The sequence below is a fragment of the Cucumis melo genome, chromosome 12 (genome assembly GCF_025177605.1).
Source record: "Cucumis melo cultivar AY chromosome 12, USDA_Cmelo_AY_1.0, whole genome shotgun sequence".
NCBI classification, from domain to species: Eukaryota; Viridiplantae; Streptophyta; class Magnoliopsida; order Cucurbitales; family Cucurbitaceae; genus Cucumis; species Cucumis melo.
This window is the reverse complement of record NC_066868.1, coordinates 14,945,244-14,964,064: the sequence shown is the minus strand read 5'-3', so window position 1 is coordinate 14,964,064 and position 18,821 is coordinate 14,945,244. Positions and strand designations below refer to the sequence as shown.

General features: G+C 35.2%; 1 protein-coding gene across 2 annotated transcripts; it reads left to right on the top strand.

Moving 5' to 3' along the window:
- Nucleotides 1-2,738: 2,738 nt before the first annotated feature.
- Nucleotides 2,739-18,359, top strand: LOC103502230 (GTPase LSG1-2-like). Of its 2 annotated transcripts, XM_051080284.1 has the most exons (9): nt 2,743-3,079; nt 3,173-3,204; nt 4,298-4,529; nt 4,754-4,855; nt 4,949-5,035; nt 5,181-5,274; nt 10,169-10,225; nt 16,655-16,734; nt 16,826-18,359. In XM_051080284.1, the coding sequence occupies exons 3-9, from the start codon at nt 4,306-4,308 to the stop codon at nt 17,961-17,963; spliced, it is 1,782 nt and encodes a 593-aa protein (XP_050936241.1). In that variant the 5' UTR covers nt 2,743-3,079; nt 3,173-3,204; nt 4,298-4,305; the 3' UTR covers nt 17,964-18,359. The 2 variants fall into 2 exon arrangements, with proteins under 2 accessions (XP_008464315.2, XP_050936241.1); XM_008466093.3 differs by lacking the exon at nt 3,173-3,204 and having other exon boundaries at nt 2,739-3,079.
- Nucleotides 18,360-18,821: the final 462 nt, after the last annotated feature.

Below are 18,821 nucleotides of genomic sequence, written 5' to 3'. Positions count from 1 at the left end.
TGATCATGTAAATAAATTTAAACGATTGTGTACCAATTTTTTTTTCAAAAAATCATTTAGATTTGGGTCCCCAAATCTAAACGATCGTGTAACAAAATTAAACGATTGAATTGAAAAGATAAATTGTAGCCATATCTAAACGATCACATATATATTAAACCATATCTAAACGATCACGTATAAATCGCAAATATATTACGCGCGTGTTATTGTCGATGTAGTTGACATGACATTTTTAGTATTTTACACGATGGACTTCTGGGCTTTTTCTATTTTTAGAATTGTTATGTAAATATTTTGCCGCTTTTTTATATTTTTGAAAAGACGCAAATAATATTGAATTTTGAATCTAACACCCTTAAATAAACAAAATATGATAATCAAAGAAAATGAGTTTTACTTTTTGCACAAGTAGCCTAAATGTACAGTAAAATTACATAAGAAACTTTAATATACCATTTTTTTATACAAAAGACACAATTGGTTCCATTTTACACCAAAGTCAAGTTCAAATGACCATAATACCCTCATTAATTTCTAGTCTTTTTTTACTTAATTTTAAAAAGTAATAAATTCTTAATGACATAAACATAAAAAAAAAAATTAAAAAATGATTTCCTTGAGTTAATTTCAAATTTGATTTAGCATATTTATTATTCATTTTATTTTAGAGCATTTAATGTGAGATAATATATATATACACATTTTTTAATTGTATGAGATTCGATTTATTTAAAGTGAGATAATACATATTTATTTTTTTAATTTAAAATATTTGGTTTATTTTTTCTTTTTCATATAAATTCCATTCATTTACGTTTTTTTACCATATTGTTATATGGTTTTTTACATGTGTTTTTTCCGTATTTTTCATTTATATGTTTTTATGTTGCACGTCTTTTTACAAATGTAGGTATGTTTTTACCATTTTTATTTTTTCTTTATGAAAATCTATAGTTTTTAAAAATATACCACGATTTATTTTGTGTGTTGATAAATATATTAAAAAAATTATACCTATAAAATTGTTATATCCATGCACTTATTTGATTTAGTTATTAATTTCAAATATATACGATGTTTATATCAAATCTAATTATAAAAATATTAAACATAAATAATAACCATTATAGATTTTCAATAATTTACATAATATTAATATATATATTTTATGTACTTTCTCATATATATATATACATCTATATCATTTTGCATATTATATAATAAACAATTGTAATAATGTTATAAATAAAACCTGGTATATCCTGAATACCCAATTAATCCGATCTAATAACATACTAGGTAATAAAATCAATTGATAATGAATGTAATATATTTGTTTCACATACTGTATATATCAAGTTTTTCATATGCTAACACATATATTGAATGTGTAGTTTTAGATTGACTTCAACGAATAATATGAAAAATATAATGTGCTAATTTAGAAACAAAACTTTAAATATAATAATAATATTGTCCCATGAATGTAATACATTCGGTTTACATATTAATATGTAGTTTTTCGTATAGTTACGTCTATAAATGTGTAGTTACATATACTTCAACTAAAATTATCATAATATACATGGTTGATTTAGAAAACAAAACTCTTAATAAAAAAATATTATTGACATATAACAGGAAATCAATCGAAAAAACATAAAAAAAATTAATGATTTTAAAACAACATATCCATGTATGCCTCTAATATAAAATGGACATAATATATAATATGAAAAATTATAAACTTATCGAAAAAATGAAAGAGATGAACGATAGAAGAAGATGGGTTTAACCGACAAAATGGTGAACAAGAAATGGACGACCTAAAGAAATGGAGCGTGGAGAGATTAGAAATATATTTGTTAACTAAATTCAATTAACAATTACCGGTTATATACCTAATTAGTCAAGATCATTAATAAATGCAATCAAATAATTTAAATAAAAAATAAAATATTAGTTGAAATATGTAAGTTTGAATATCAATAAGAGTTTTTTTCAAAAATAAAACAATGCACGAAAATATTTGCATTGTACATAACAATTAAAAAAAAAAAAGAAAGGAAAAAGCACCCACAACATGAAATAACAAAAATACCATTAGAATTAATCAACCACTCCTACATGAAAAATGGTTTTGTATCTACTATAAACAATCTTGTAACCTTGTACCAAGTATCTTCTACCATTATACCTAGTCTAAACGATCTCAAAGCAAATTTAAACGATTTTTTACCAAGGTATAAGTCTAAATAATCTTGTACCCATTCTAAACAATTATATATCAAATCTAAACGATCTTGTATCCAATTTAAATGATTTTGTGCCAAACATAAACGATCTATTAGTGACAGTAGTCTATCTATTTATTTGGAATAGATAATTGGTCGTTTACATATTGGTACATGATCGTTTAAATTTTGTACCAATGTCATTAAAATCTTGTACTAAGAAAAAGAAAAAGAAGAAAGAAATTCTAGAAAGTAAAATAAATAAATTGATAAATATTTACCTAAATAATTATAATATTATAAATCGAAGAATAAGTAATAATATGAAAAAATTAATAATATGAAAAAAGGAAATAAATAAATTATAAAGAAAAAGAATAAAAAGAAAAAAGAACACATTGCAAATTTAAAATTTATGAAAATATTTGGGTGTTTTGTTATACCAATAATGATATATTTATGGTAAATAAGTAAAATGAATTTCAAAATTCGTTCTAAATTGGCTAAATAATTGTGAATTTAAAACCATTATTCTTCCGCCCCTCTCCATCAAACAGCGCCCCAACCCCTTACCTCACTCTTCTTCTCCGGCGACACTCCGGCACCACAGGCGTAAGGCAGCGACGACTGGAGCCCACACCCACGCAAACGCCCAGCTTTGTAGTCGACGACGGTCTACGTTCAATCGGCAACTTGACTTGCATTGTGAGCACGACTCAGAACCACTTCGCCTGGTTTTCGAAGCATTGTTTTTTCTCCGTTTGAAACTCCAGCGAGAACAACAAGTTGTGCATCACGTTTCCGACGGCTGGGTTTCTTGCAGCAGCATTTTTGGCTTGGGGGTAAGCTTTCGGCTGTTATTCACACTCTGTTTGGTTTCAAATTAGTGTGCCTATAACGTTTAAGGTTCACTTCTACAAGTTCGAACGTTTTAGGACACCAAACAGCAAGGGTTAGAGCCTTCTTGGTAAGATTCGTAAGGGTTTATTGCTTTAATTTCCTTTTGAGTTGGATTGAAGTGTTCAAATGCTATTCTGAACTCCTGGAACTCATTTGTTGTCATGGTTGAGTAAATTTCTAAGTACTCGATTACGGTTCAGCAAGGTTGAACACATTTCGGACTAGTTTGGACTCGATTAAAGTGTCCCTCAGTCTTTGACGTCGTAAGTTTGTTGGTTGTAGTTTTGGGTTTATTTGATGTAATTAATTAAAGTTTATGTGGATTTTGGATAAGAATATTCTGGTTGAAAAGTCTCTCGGTGTCGATTAAGGTTTTCAAACTAAGTTCTAACACTGCTTTAAGTTTTCTGAAAATTATTTTTGTTTAAGGAAGTGGATTTTTAGATCGAGAATTATAGGATTGTTGGTTGAGATAAGTAGTTTCCACATCCCATTTATAAATATATTTTTTGTTGTGATTTGATTAATGGTTGAAAGTTTGTTTTAGATCTTTGAAAGTTTGCTTTATGTGATTTGAGAATTGACTAAAATTGCTTTGTCTGCTTTGTCTGCTTTGCTAAATGAAAATATGTGATCTTTTTTGAAGTATAGTTGAAAGTGTTTCTGTTTTGGTTACTTCTGAAAACTTTTGATATAACTGAATGGTTTGATTTGATGGGTTGTTGAAATTGCCATTTGAAAACTACATATTTTGTTTCGAATGTTTTTGAATATGCCACTTTCTGTGTTTTGGGGATTGTATGATATTTTGTTGTAGCCAAATTTGGAATTGAGGGTATATGATCTCGTTGAAGCTTATTTGTGAGAAGGCCCATGTTTGTGGTTTGACATTCTTGGGAATAAAGATTCATGTATGTGTTGCTCTCACATGGCCCCACACTTATAATTTGACCTTTGACATCTTTGACTGAATGAATGATTGGTGTTATCGATGGGTAACCTTATCTGCTGTGCTACTTCAACTATGCATCTTTCCTACTTCGTGTTTGAGAGTACTCAATGACTGAAAATTTTGTTTGGATTAAAGTATTGGCTAATTGTGTTTTGTTTGATCGAAACAATTGTTCAATTGAAAAGTTTATATTTGAACGTGTGTTCAGATTTGGCGATGAGGAAGAATGATAAGATGGGGCTGGGTCGGGCTCTTGTCAAGCAACATAACCAAATGATCCAACAGTCTAAGGAGAAAGGTAGATTCTACAAATCTCAGCAGAAGAGGGTTTTGGAGTCGGTCACAGAGGTCAGTGACATCGATGCCGTTATCCAACAAGCAGATGAGGCAGAGCGCCTCTTTTCCATTGATAACCCTACTCCAAACTTTCTTATCAACTTGTAAGTTACTCTAGCTTTTCATACCTCTGAGGTTATGGATTGACAGTGTTTTGATTGAAAGTGTTGGTCCACGAGCTATAAAGTTTGATTGGGTTTTAAACATGGGAAGCGGCAATAGTTTGTTTGAGTTAAGATGTTTGTCATGGGCAGATTGAAAGGTATTGATTATGAATGAAGTTTTACTAATGAATTTTGATATTGGTTTATGTGTTCTTTGCTGCTAGGGATGGAAGTTCGAGTGTAAGTGAAACGACCCTTGTGGAAAGGAGAGATCAACAAAAGATAGAGGAGGCTTTGCATGCTAGCAGTCTACGAGTTCCACGTAGGTTGGTCTTCTTATCCTTATTCCTTACCAAATTTATGCGAGTTCTGCTTTGAAAATTAGATTGTGCAGCTTCTAAATCTCTCTTTTGTTTTAGGCCACCTTGGAATGCTAGGATGTCTGTGGAGGAACTTGATGATAATGAACGTCAGTCTTTCTTAATATGGCGTCGGAGCCTTGCAAGGTTGCTCCAATTTGAGATGTTCTTGTTTTTCTTTGATTTGTCTGGTTATAGCACGTTAAAATCTGTTAAAATCATATTTGTAAATTGTTCTCAAGTATTCTTGTTCATTGATGGCATTTTTATGTGATTATGCAAACTTTTTTAGGCTTGAGGGGAATGAAAATCTTGTTCTTACGCCATTTGAGAAAAACTTAGATATATGGAGACAGCTTTGGCGGGTTGTTGAGCGATGTGATTTGGTAAGATGACGTTTATCCTTTTGATGATGACCGATTAATTGTCATTCAACACTAAGCATGCTTCTTCTACACAATTTGTTGTTACCATTATTATTCCTCCATACAAAAATAATAAAGGCATATTATATGATCCGCAATAACAAGTCATACAATGGGTTAGATGATTTAAATTTTATCACATGTGCATCTGCAAGAGTTTGGGGGATTCCTTTGATGGTTGGGTTCTCTAGAAGGAGGGGTGGTTCTTAAATCTTCAATTGTGCCAACAAAAATTTCCCCCTTATTTGAGTCAAGTAATTTGTCTACTTCTCGAGTTGACATGTTAAATCTATAGGTTTTGCTTCTTTTTTATCTTTTAGGAGTTGTCTTTAGTAATTTGTTATTTCTTTTCTATTTGAGAATGACTCTGTTAAGATTCTAAACCTGAAACTCAGTAAGATCTCAACAAAAGGACCAAATAGAGACAATACCCTGCAGTAATATATTAAGAAAATGATCCAAGATTCCCAGACAAACAAGAATTCAAAATAACAAGTAATATAGGTAACTAGATGACAGAAATAGTAAAAGAAAAATCCAGCTCTTTCGAGAATAGCCGACAACTTCTCCTAAAAGCCTATAACAGCTTTCACCAAAATCCAGACCTAGTTTTCATACCCAAAACATTCCTTATAATCCATGTCTCCAGTGGGCCCTCAAGTGTTTCTTTCCCTCTCCTCTTGGCTCTCCCTGTGAGTTTTCCTTTTTACCTTTTCTTTTATATGTATGAAGGATTGGAGATCTAACATTACCACACGCCTCGAAATGCACCCTGTCCTTAAGGTGGAAGGAAGGATATTGTTGATTCATCAAGTACACTCATTCCCAAGTCTTTTCACTGTCTGAAGAGCCCTTCCCCTTGCTTTTGGTGGTAACTCGAGACGATAAGCTACTGCCCCTATCTTTTCTGTATAATATGGCCCATAGAACTTTGGTGTTGGTTTTTCACTTCTCTTTCTTGCTAATGATTGTTGTCTGTAAGGTCTCAGCTTTAAATGCACTTCTTCCCTTCAGAAATTCAACTCTTTCTGGTGCAAATCTGTCTGCTTCATCTTAGTTTGTGCGAGGATAACATCTAGTCTGAACCCTGAAGCATCAATTTCGCTCACAAAGGTAGTGTGTCATTGGGTAAAGCCAATACTTTGGCAAAAAGGTGGGGTTGCCATGTCTCCATACTTCTTCACAAACCTCCTGTAATATCCCTTAACCCCAATAATCCTCTCAATTCTAATACATTCTTGGGTGGTGGCCAATTTACCTTAGCTCTGTCCTTCTCCCCATCGGTTTCCACCCCCTTTGCGTGATCCACTGTCCCAAGTGTTGTATTTTGGAGTGGCCGGCAACACACTTCTTCCAGCTGGCATACAATTCAACTTGGCATGCTATATATACCCAATCCCTTTTCTTATCATGGAAAATATGTTGGTTGCGCTAAAACAAAATCTCAGCTAGCAATGCTTTTATCAAATTAACCTATATTAGAAAAGGTTTTTTTGATAAATAAGGCCCCCTCAATAATTGAAACACAGTGGCACTTAGAGAACCATCAAATACCCAAACTGTTTTGAACATAGAAAAGATGCTAAACCAACAGTTAGATGAGAAGGGGCAGAGAAAGACTAAGTGCATTAGCTGTTGAGAAGGGGCTGAGAAAGAATAAGTGCATTAGGTCTCACTATTCTTCAAGCAACGGGGACACACTGATGGCAGCAAACAATTAGTGGGAAGTTTCGTTTGCAAAGTCTTGGAGCAATTAAGGAGACCGAATGCCCTAAGTCAAACCAAAACATTAATTCTCCTTGGACTGCTGGATTTCCAAAATGCTTTAAAGCAATCCTTTTCCAAAGGGGAAGAAGGAGAGAGGTGATTCGATAGGGACTTAACTGAGAAATGTCAAAGATATTATCATACTGCTTCAGGAGAGCTTGTATCATGGACAGCCATTCTTTGTCCCCTCCTTCCCGACTCTTGTTTTCGGTCTTCTCTTCTTCCTCAACCTCAACTCGAGACCCCTGTTCTTCCTCCCCAGCTTTTATCAACTTTTTCAATGAACACTCAATCGTATTCAAGGTCGAATTCCCCTTGAGCACAATGGGCTGGTCCCCCTTTATAATTGCAAGTGACTTTGGCGGCTAATTTACCCCCATCAATCTCGAGCACAACCATGTATTCCTACTACTACATCCCTCTTTCCCAGATTAATGGCTAGGAATTTTACTCGGATGGTTATTTCTAGAAGTTTTAGTTCGATTCTTCCGCAGATTCCCTCCCTTTCAACGGTTGTAACAACTCCCACAATTACTCCAAATTCCGTACCTTAAGTGATGGGTAGTTTGAGTTCCTCCACAATCTTTTGTTTTATAAAATTGTGAGTCACCTCACTATTAATCAAAAGGATTACGCCCCTCCCTTTAATCGGTCCCATTTCTTCAATTCCGTGGATGGCTCGCAGAGTGATTTCCATTTCATCACCGACCTCCATCGTCTTCAACTCTATAGTTCTGTTGGCCCCTATGTTGGTCTCAAATCCCTCTTCAAAATCCTCTTCCTCGTTCGTGAAAAAAACATCAACTCCCAATTTTCTCTCACCTTACACCCATGGACATGCAACCATTTTTCGTTGCACCGTAAACACAACTCCTTATCTACTTGTGATTGAAGCTTGCTATTGAACATCCGATTGATTGGAGTTTCTCTTTTCCTGTAATTCCCTCGCATGGGTATAATAATATGCCGCGTTTGGGTTTCTCTCCCTTTTACCCCATTTCTCTCCATGTAATTTTGATGGGTTTTGGAGGATTGGGCTTCCCTCTTACCCAACCCATGGGCTCCCAATTTACTAAGGGATAATTTTAGGGCAACATTTCGGTCATTCATTAGTTGAGTCTACCGCATATCATCCTCCAAAATTCTCGGATGACAGCTCACAACTTTCTCTTTCAACTTTGGTTCCAGCCCGTCTTATGTGATCCTAATTAGTCGAGCTCACAAACTTCCTTTGCTGGTAGGTTTGAAATGCTCGAACAATCTTTGCTTCAAGTCTTCCTCGAACATTACCTTCTTGCGATTGTTACTCCGACAGAAACAACTTACTTCCTCTTGAGCGAAGTTTACCGCGATAACCTTGACTTTCTCCATCTCTACTAAGTCATTGATCTCGAAGAAGTGCTCAGCTCTGTATACCCAAAATTCCGAATTCACTTCATTGAAGATGGGCATTTCCAACTTCTTATGTGTGCTCTTATCCACTGTCCAGGTTTGGCCGTCGACTGCATTTCTAACTCCTCCCTTTTCTCTTTCGTCTTGTGTATCGAAACGTCAGACGTTCCTAACTCTTCTTTTTTCCTACTCGCCACGCTCTTTTTCATTTCTTCGGCTAAACGGTCCACACTCTCCTTTAGTCCGAGTATGATTTCCTTGAGGTCTATAACCTCCCTTTCAGTTGATTTCATTCTTTCTTCAAGCTGTTTTTGAGCCATGGAATGTGTCCTTCCCGGGATGATTGGCAATGATACCAATTTGTTAAGATTCTAAACCTGGATCTCAGTAAGATCTCAACAAAAGGACCAAATAGAGACAATACTCTGCAGTAGTATATTAATAAAATAATCCAAGATTCCCTGACAAACAAGATTACAAAATAACAAGTAATATAGGTAACCAGATGACAAGCATAGTAAAAGAAAAATCCAGCTCCTTCGAGAATAGTCGGCAACGTCTCATAAAAGCCTATAACAGCTTTCACCAAAATCCAGACCTGATATGCCAAACATTCCTTATTTATATCCATGTCTCTAGTGGGCCCTCAGGTGTTTGTTTCCCTCTCTTCTCAGCTCTCCCTTGGCATATTCCGTGAGTTTCCCTTTTTACCTTTTCTTTTATATGTATGAAGGATTGGAGATCTAACAGGCTCATCCTCTTTCCATCATGTGCGGTAAGTTTAGAGTAACAAATCAGTGTATCAGTGTAAAGTTTATCATCGGAAAGTTTCTTAGTTTGAACTTGCATTAATTATTAAGACTACCTTGAGTTCCAGTTCAGCAATTTTATCCTAAATTATTATCACATGACTATTCGTATTGGTAACTGAGTATGGAACTTTAGTATGACATTATCCATATAAACGTTGAAATGCGTTCTACTTTTCTGATAAAAAAGTAAAGCATCAATTACTATTATTATTAGTTTGAAAAGGAAACGATGCTTCTCAATGAAATACGGAAACGAGACTGATGCACAAAATACAAAGAAACATCCAAACAGAAGAAAAAAACTCATCTACAAAACAAAAAACAGCACAACTAGATTGGAAAAACAAATGCATTCCTAGTTATGCTTGGGTCATGAATGGAGAAATCGACAAAGAGCTTAAAAAGAGAACAACGAAGGGAGATATTAATCTGAGCAGCTTCAAAACGATCTATTATGCAAGAGACTTTTCTTGGAAAACTCTTTGATTTCTCTCAAACCATGTTTTGGCAAGTAAGCTTTTAGTCACATTTGACTATAACAATCACATTTGACAATAATAACGGAGACTTAGGCTTTTAATAATGCCCAACCAAAAGGTGAACAACATTATGAAACTTTTATCCGTTGCAGTTTCCTGTTTTATTAACGTCTAGTGCTCATGGAAACTAGGAACGATATATAAAGTTAACCACTGTATTTGTTTCTTTCTTAAAAAGTTCCTCAAGTGTTATAAACAGCAATGTGATTCCAGTAACCCAGTAACCAACCAATTCTGAAATCTTCCCTTTGTTGTGGGCATGTGCAATCATGTTAACAGTTAAGTTCATCCTCCATCACGATAATCTTTTATTTGTTTTAGTGCTGATTTCTTGTTCCTTTGCAGCTCGTGATGGTGGTTGATGCTCGAGACCCTTTATTCTACCGTTGCCCTGACTTGGAGGTGAATTATATTCTTTATTGCAGCTAAATACTATACCTTTTCTATCTTTTTTTCTGTTTTTCTATTCTGATTGAGCTTTAAGTCGGAGAATGTTTAACTGATATATATGGATTACAGTTATGTTTTATACTAAAATAGAATGAATTTTTCATTTTTCCTCAATTGAAAGTTTGATTCTTCACTAAAAAAAAAAAAAAAAAGAACGAAGAGTGTGTTGCGAACTGGCTAATATATTGATTTTGTTGCCTTGTCTCTTTTTTAATGTATATTTTATTTCTTTTATCGCAATAATAAATTTGCATGCACTTGGCTGATTTTTTGTTCTATTCTTTTGTTGGACTAAATTTGAGTGTTTGATATATGCGTGCCCCTTTGATATCATGACTTTGTGTAACATCTGTGGTACTGTGTACCGTCTAAATACTCCAACACAAGTTATACGTTTAGGGGTTGTTTGTAATACTGGAACGTTAGCAAGATTATTGGTAATCACTTGGGGCATGTTTTGGCCTAAGAGTGGAGTTGGGTGGATGTTAGGATACTTATAACAAGAACAAGATTTGAATTTATTATGATGTAACTATAAGAAAATACAAGATAAACCCAAGTATAAGGCACTTGGAACCTCCTTCTTGAGTACTCTCACCCAAGCCCTAAATCATTCCACAAAAATTTCCTCCTCTGACTTACCTTCCTTCTATTTATAACAAGTTGTAACCACCCTAGTAACCACACTTACACGATAACTACTAGTAACGAACCTTAGACAATAACTACTAGTAACTTCTATCTTATCTAATTACCTTATACCATTTAATTGACATCATACTAATATCTAGTACCTAACAATGGAGTGGGCTACCTTGTTTAGGGTTAGGTTTAGTTTTAGTTGGGATTGGGGTTAGGATTTAAAAATAACCCACATGCCCTTACTATTCAATCTTATGGGGTATCTTTTTCAAAGGTTGGGAAGTTTGTCGGCCAACTTTCAGATACCACCATTGGTGACCATCGTCGGCAATCTTCGACTACCACTCCGATGACTCCACCGGTGAACTTCTAGCAACCAACTCTGGTGACGCCGCCAACCCACCTATAGTCACCACCGGTTAACCTTGAAATTCTTTCATAAAAACTAGTATATATAACAAACCAAACAAACTTGTATATAAAAATACTCTTAAACAAGAGTTGTCAAATGCATTTGGGTTTTTACTTTAAGAAGTTTTTATCAAAAGTGTTTAAATAAAAATGAATTTTTGAAAAAGTTTTTTTTTCTAAGTTAAGTAATAATAATACATTTTAAACTACACTTTCTCATTCTTCTACTTTTTGTCCTTTTGGAGTTTTTTTTGAATTATTATTATTATTAGATTATCTTTTTAAAATTATGTCTCTTCCTTCATTTGTTTAAAATTAACGTTTCCATCATTTGAGGAGATTTTGTTTATTTTCTTATATTTTTCCTAGCTCAAAATTGATCATCCATCTATTGCGAACAAGTATACGTCAAACGTTCATGAACCCACCTTTCTTGATCGTGTTTCATAACCAAAAGAGTAATTTTGAGTCTTTCTTTTGGGGTTGTAAAAATCCATTCTTGATGGTTCTTTAAGTCATCTAACTCCCAATTTTTATGTTGATTTCTTAAAAAATGGGTTTTATTGCATTGTTGGGCCCTTTTCCGATATTTCCACCTTCTTTCTCCATCTAAACTGACTTAGAAACGTCATCGGAGTCACTAGAATCAAAATTCCAATGTGGACGATGATAGGTTCTTTGAGAAAATCAAACATGGGAAAAATTAGCATGTTGAAATTCTTCTTTGGAATCACTTGAGTCAAAATTTCAGCATTGTTTTTGGAAGCAACTAATTAAAATATTAACTAATTACCCGATTAACACCATGCTTCTTACATCATTCAGATTTCATCCATTCCCTTCCAAAAGTCTTTTTGATAGATATTCTTATTTGAATATTTTTGTTTTCTTGAAAATGTTTTGACCTCTATATTAGTGTTTGATGATTTATGGGTGTTTTTTGATGTTGGTCATTATAATTTCTTTCCCACTCTGAATCATTTTCTAAAATCTTCCAACTCCCAATTCTTATGCTGATTTCTTGAGAAACCGGTTTGATTGGATCGTGGGTTTCTTTGTTAATAAGGTTTGGCTTGTTATTCCGTTCCAAACCGAATTAGAATCTTCATCAAAATTGCTAGAATTACTGTAATCAAATTTCCTATGTGGATAATGATGGTTTATTTGAGAAAATGGAGCACAGGTGAAGTTATTATGTTGGAATTCTTCTTCTAAATCACTTGAGCCAGAATTTTAGCACTACTTTTGGGAGTACATTTGACTTTCTTGCATATACAAGCTACTATATTATTTCTTCGAATCTTCCATGATCGGTAATATTTCATTCTAACGAAATCTTGAAAAACAAATTTGATATCTTTCTTTTCTAGAATTTAAAGGGCTTCCCTGTATAAGTCTGGACTGTTCAACAATGAACACAACTCACAAAGCTCCCTCTTGCGATCAGAATTGCCAAGAGTTTCTCAATATTCCACCAGCGGCAATCTTTGTTGAGACGGCTGCTTTGACACCAAATTGACACAGTCTAAGTAGTCTCTAGGAGAAATCCTTCGAGAACCAAGATTGTGAATCTTTTATTAGAATGAATGTGTTTCATACAAGAGAGGAATACTTTTTTTATAGAATTTTATTACAAGTGAGGGTAAAAAGGAAATTAACTTAGAACGTTAAGTAATTACCCAATTAACTCATATTCTTTCTCACATCAGTTTCTATTGCTTTACTTGGCAACAATTGTGAAGACCTAACTTCTTCTATAAGAACCTGAAAAGGACTGTTACTACATGCATGATATGGAGGTCTGAAGAAAGAGAGGAACAACGACCAATCCAAACCACTTAACATTAAGTTCAAAACATCTTCACACATTTCCAAAAGTCAAACGAGATCCCTGTTTCAAAAGAAAACCACGACATATCTAAAATATAATTTTTTGGCTAAAACAAAACTCAACAACCTCAAACGAAGGTTTACACATCACATCTTCAAATCAAAGAGAACCAAGGAAAGTTCATAAGCGGAAATTCAATGAAACATTTTTTTTGTGAGTTCCTAGTTTTCCCATGGCACCATTAAATCTCCCATCAACTGCCTTGCACGCCCTTACCTATACTGGTCAGAAATTTATGGAAAGATCGAATATTTAAAATACTCAGTAAGTAACCTCACTATCAAGGTTGGATTATGTGAACACATACATCATGATTCATGCTTTTTTAGTAGGATCTATTCCTTTCATCTAGCTATAGTTAATTTCCTCTTTAAGGCCTTACATGGACAATTACCCCCTTTTGTTCCTCTATTCCTTTTTCGACGTAGGGATGTTGCCAGCATCGTCTAGAGGTGAACCCAACTAAAAGTATGTTGGATCCAAATTAGTGGGATCAAACCTCACTTACACTACCTCGGGTCCCTCTAGATGTACATCAAGTTTCCTTCCAAGGGTAATTACCATGCACATGTTTTTTGATTTTTTTGTACTGTACTAATGCGAGGCCCCTACAATCATTTTCATGCTTTCATGAAATGCAACATAGATATCCTCAATTACGGGGAAAAAAGAAACAAAGTTCGCGATTCCTTTTCCTCTAACTTTAAGTCGTGGTCTATGAAATCCATACATACATGGCTTTCAGATCATTCATCTTCTCATCATTCATACACATTTCACATACATCAATCCAATATCATATACGTTAGAATTAGTGGGCTCGACCCAAGGAAGGGTTTACCCTAATTTTCTTTCCTTTTTTATCGTAAGCTTGTTGTCTATTTATTTTCCCTTTGTATCTTTTGTTAATATGAGAAATTAATAAGAAAGTCAGATTGTAGTTTTTCTCTCGGTACTCGGGTTTCCACGTAACTCGGTGTCTATTTTCTTTACTGCTTTTAATAATATGAATTTACCCAAAGTTTATCCTATTAGCACATGGATCCCAACCTAGTCTTAAGTGTTCCAATAGTAAGACCAATTACTTTGGTGTTACACCCAAAAGTAGCCAAACAAAGAATAACATATGAAGTACGAACTTTAGTTTGGCTAGCTCGTCCGTGTCGAACACTTGGACACTCCGACACTTGGTGAACACCTATCGGACAAATGTTAGGGCAACAAATGCATTAGACATGCATAAAACACTCGTTGAGTAGACTAAAACGGCACATCGATTCATTTACTATAAAGTGATATATATATATTTTTTTAAAAATGGATACTTTAATTATTATTATATTATGTTTGGCCTTGTATTTGTGGCTTTTTTGTTGTTCTTGTATTGAAAATAGGAGCCTAGTATAAGGTTATTTATTTTTGCTTCTTGGATATGATGATGGTGCTAAGGGTGTGTCAACTTAGTTGAGATGTTCGGGTGTGCCTACTGACCCCCAATTGCTCTTTGTATAACCCTCATGTACATTGAGCTTTGTCTCTCTATTTTCCAATATTAATAATAGTGAGACTTGTTTCCTTTTCAAAAAATAAATATTTTAATAAACATATCCTTGTTGTGTTGTGTCCTAGATTTTTAAAAGATGGTGTGACACTGTATCCGTGTCGTGTCATATGCGTGTTCGTGCTTCTTAGAGAATAACTAGCCTCTTCCTTGCCTAAAGAAACCTTGAATCAATCCTAGCCAAGACCCAAAAATTTAGATTAACTTTTAAGGTCAACTCCCAGTCTAACAACTCCAAATCTTACCTAACAAGAGGTTTGCTCCAACTACTTCCAACTTCTATCAAAACTCCTATCCTAAGCATATGCCACATTAATAATTATGAACATACTTTACCGCACCCTTAGCACAATGAAAAAGGCCACGAGACCTCAAAACTTACCAAAAGTCGATGACCTGATCTATTACATTGCTAAACGGTGGCTCCAAATGCTTCCAAAGCTCAAAACTAAGCTTCATTTTTTATGGTTTAACATTAAACTCAAGCCAAAATTGATGGATATTCAAGGTTATGCAAAAATGTCAGGGAGACTTACTAAAAGCCCACCAATGTGAACTACCTTGCTGGAAAGTATACTAAGAACTCCCAAAATTCTGAACCAACCTTAAGCGCCAAGATTAGAAGGTTTTTAAGCCAAGAACATGTTGGGTAAAACAAGTATCAGTCAAGAACAAACCAAAACAGTAAGAAATCTTACTCTTAACTACATATCCGATAACAAGTGGAGGAGGACAAAGGCTGGAAGGCGACAGCAGTGAGTTAAAGAGGAAGAGAGTGACTGGGAGAGAGAGATCTACAAAGTGAGAGGGAGAGAAAGGACTCACTGTTGTAACCAGCTGCAGATGGCGCAGCAGACTGGCTGGTGGGTGACTGGTGGCGTGGCGGATCGACGAGGCAGCAGAGCTACCTCGAGATAGAGAGACAAACGAGAGGGAGAGAGTTGTGATAGAGGGAGGTGGGTGGGGGGGGGGGATTACTCTTAGGGCTGAAGGGACAAAACTTTTGTTTTTTTCTTTTTTTGAAAAACAAATATAAAAGAACCCAAAGTAAAGTCAAAGACTTAACCTCGACTTCTAATGCCCCCTTCTTCAAATTTAAATTTCAAATCTTTGCCACTAAATACGATTCCTCAATATTTCCTAAAATTTTTCCCAAAACACCAAGCATCCAAGAGGGTAACCAAAACAATTGAATTAAGAGCACCATCAATTTACCCATAATGAAACAAGGCGACTAGACTAAAATTACCTTAAAGACAAATTTGAGGCATTGCAACAATTATCTGGCATGTTATTTGTTAAGATACCAAATAGTATCTTATATATCTATTGAGAACTCCAATGATTACAACGGAAAATATAACCAAAACACAGAACAATGATCCAAGATGATCATACACTGTAATAATAAACTCAGAAAGAACAACAAAATCAAAACAATAATGCAAGAACTCAAGAACCCAAGAACCTGGACCTGTCTTCCTTCCTTCGCAAGGAGGAATTCAGCCTCCTTCTCCACAAAATACTCGGTACCCTCCCTGCTCTCTTTTCCACTTTTTATTTCCCACTTAGTACTAACTGATGGGCCCCACCAGAATGGTCCCCAACTTCCTTGCTTTCCTCCCCACTACCACGTGTGCTTCTCTATTTGCCTCGGTATTTTTCCTATTCCTTCTAGTATAAGTGAATAAAATTGGGGGCCTAGCATTATGTTACCTTGAATATTTGAATAAAATTGGCTACTAAAAAGAATGGATGCTGACTTAAATTTTTTGTCCTCTTTTAATTCCTGTGCCTTAGTTAACAACACGTCTCGTTTGTGTGTTTATGTCTACTCTTATATTTCTTTTATGGCCTGGTTTTGTTGTTACCGCAGGCATATGCAAGAGAGGTTGATCAGCACAAAAGGACAATGCTTCTTGTTAACAAGGCCGATCTGCTGCCTTACTCTGTCAGGTTAGTGATCACTCGTGGAATATTAGTCTATGTTTTGGTGCAGTCTTTTAATAAATAAACATACCATCACCATGTTAATACTTATAAACAGGAAGAAATGGGCAGAAGTTTTCAATCAGCATGAGATATTTTACCTGTTTTGGTCTGCTAAAGCTGCTTCTGCCGCTCTGGAAGGGAGAAAACTTAGCAGCCGGTGGAATACAAATGAACACCAGAATGGTGTGGATGATTCTGATACAAAAATATATGCTCGGGATGAGCTTCTGTCTCGTTTACAGTATGAGGCTGAACAGATTGTCAAGAGGAGGGCATCAAGCTCTAACTCTACTAGCGGGTCAGATAATCTTTCTCCAGGAGGAAGTATGAATGAGAAATTGTCAGGTAGCGTCATGGTGGGATTTGTTGGGTATCCAAATGTGGGTAAGAGCTCAACAATTAATGCTTTAGTTGGCCAAAAACGAGCAGGAGTCACCTCCACTCCTGGGAAGACAAAGCACTTCCAAACATTGATTATTTCTGACAAGCTTACGCTATGTGATTGCCCTGGTTTAGTGTTTCCTTCATTTTCAAGCTCGAGATATGAAATGATTGCTTATGGAGTATTGCCTATTGATCGAATGACGGAGCACAGAGAGGCTATTCAGGTCGTTGCCAACCGAGTCCCAAGGCATGTGATTGAGGATGTGTACAAGATCACTTTGCCAAAACCAAAACCTTATGAGCCACAGTCTCGACCCCCCCTAGCATCAGAACTTTTAAAAGCGTATTGCATCTCTCGTAGTTATGTTGCATCTAGTGGGCTGCCTGATGAAACTAGAGCTGCCCGCCAAATTTTGAAGGATTATGTTGATGGAAAGATTCCCCACCATGAATTGCCCCCAGGAATGCCCAAAGAGGATCATATTCAGGAAGAAGATGCTAGGACCCTCGAGCTCTCCGATACACACGATTCAGACTCAGATGATGTTGAGGACTCAAGCAGGGATGGTGAAAGTGCCCCTGGTTTTGAACAGGTGGCTGACTATCTTGATTCATTTGACATAGCTAATGGACTTGCCAAGTCAAGCGTCACCGAAAAGAAGCCCAAGGCATCTCATAAACAGCACAAGAAGCCACAGAGAAAAAAAGATCGATCGTGGCGGATCGGAAATGATGGTGGCGATGGTATGCCTGCAGTGAGAGTCTTGCAAAAGCCAATAAACTCAGGCACCCTGAAAGCAGTTCTATGACGTTAGTTGATGTATCTACATGAACTTTCAAGGCCGTGTCTTGCATCTTATTAATTTAGATACATTCAAGGGAGGAGAAACAAGTTAGAATGAAAATACAAATGGTAAAATCGAGGATGTGCATTTTTCCTAACCTAAGCACAAACGTGTGGTGTATATTATTACTGTTTTTTCATGGGCTGTAAAATTTATTTCCATATGGAGGCCACTGTTATTGTTCTTTTTGAATGTTACCCACTTTTTGTAGGTTTTATGTAATCTCTAGCAATCTTCTCTCTTTTCTTGGAAGAGATGGGGAAGAGCATTCCTTCCTTTTGAAGGGGATTCTAAGAATGATGAGTATCGGTGTTTTCAATTTTTTTTTTATATCTATTTTGATCTTTGTTTAATCTTAAATGTAGTTTGTAGAAAAAATATGTTTAGCTTGCATGTTAAAAAATTTTGATCGACTATAAATGGTTGTCATTTATTTAAATTGTTGGACATTTTTATTGTTAATTTTGGATCAGACGAAGTTGTCGATAAATAAGGTAAATATAGGTAAGCCGTTGTGACTATTTGGATTTATTTTCTTAGATTGGTCAAATTCAGCCATATAGATGGATTGTGTTGTAGGGAGTGAATTAATAGAGTTGGTTTTTTGAGGCATTATTGAGAGCTCTGTAGTGTCTATTCTTTGCAACATTGCATTATTGGGACCTCAGTGTCTTATGTTTGAGTCCTTTGTGTGCTTAACTTTTAAATGTTTCTTTTCGACCAAATGATTGGACTTGAGCTAAGTATCGGTATTGGTATTGATCCATTCTTTGGTTGTTGGAATTTATTGATCTCTTTGATTGTAATGTGCATCTAAACAAA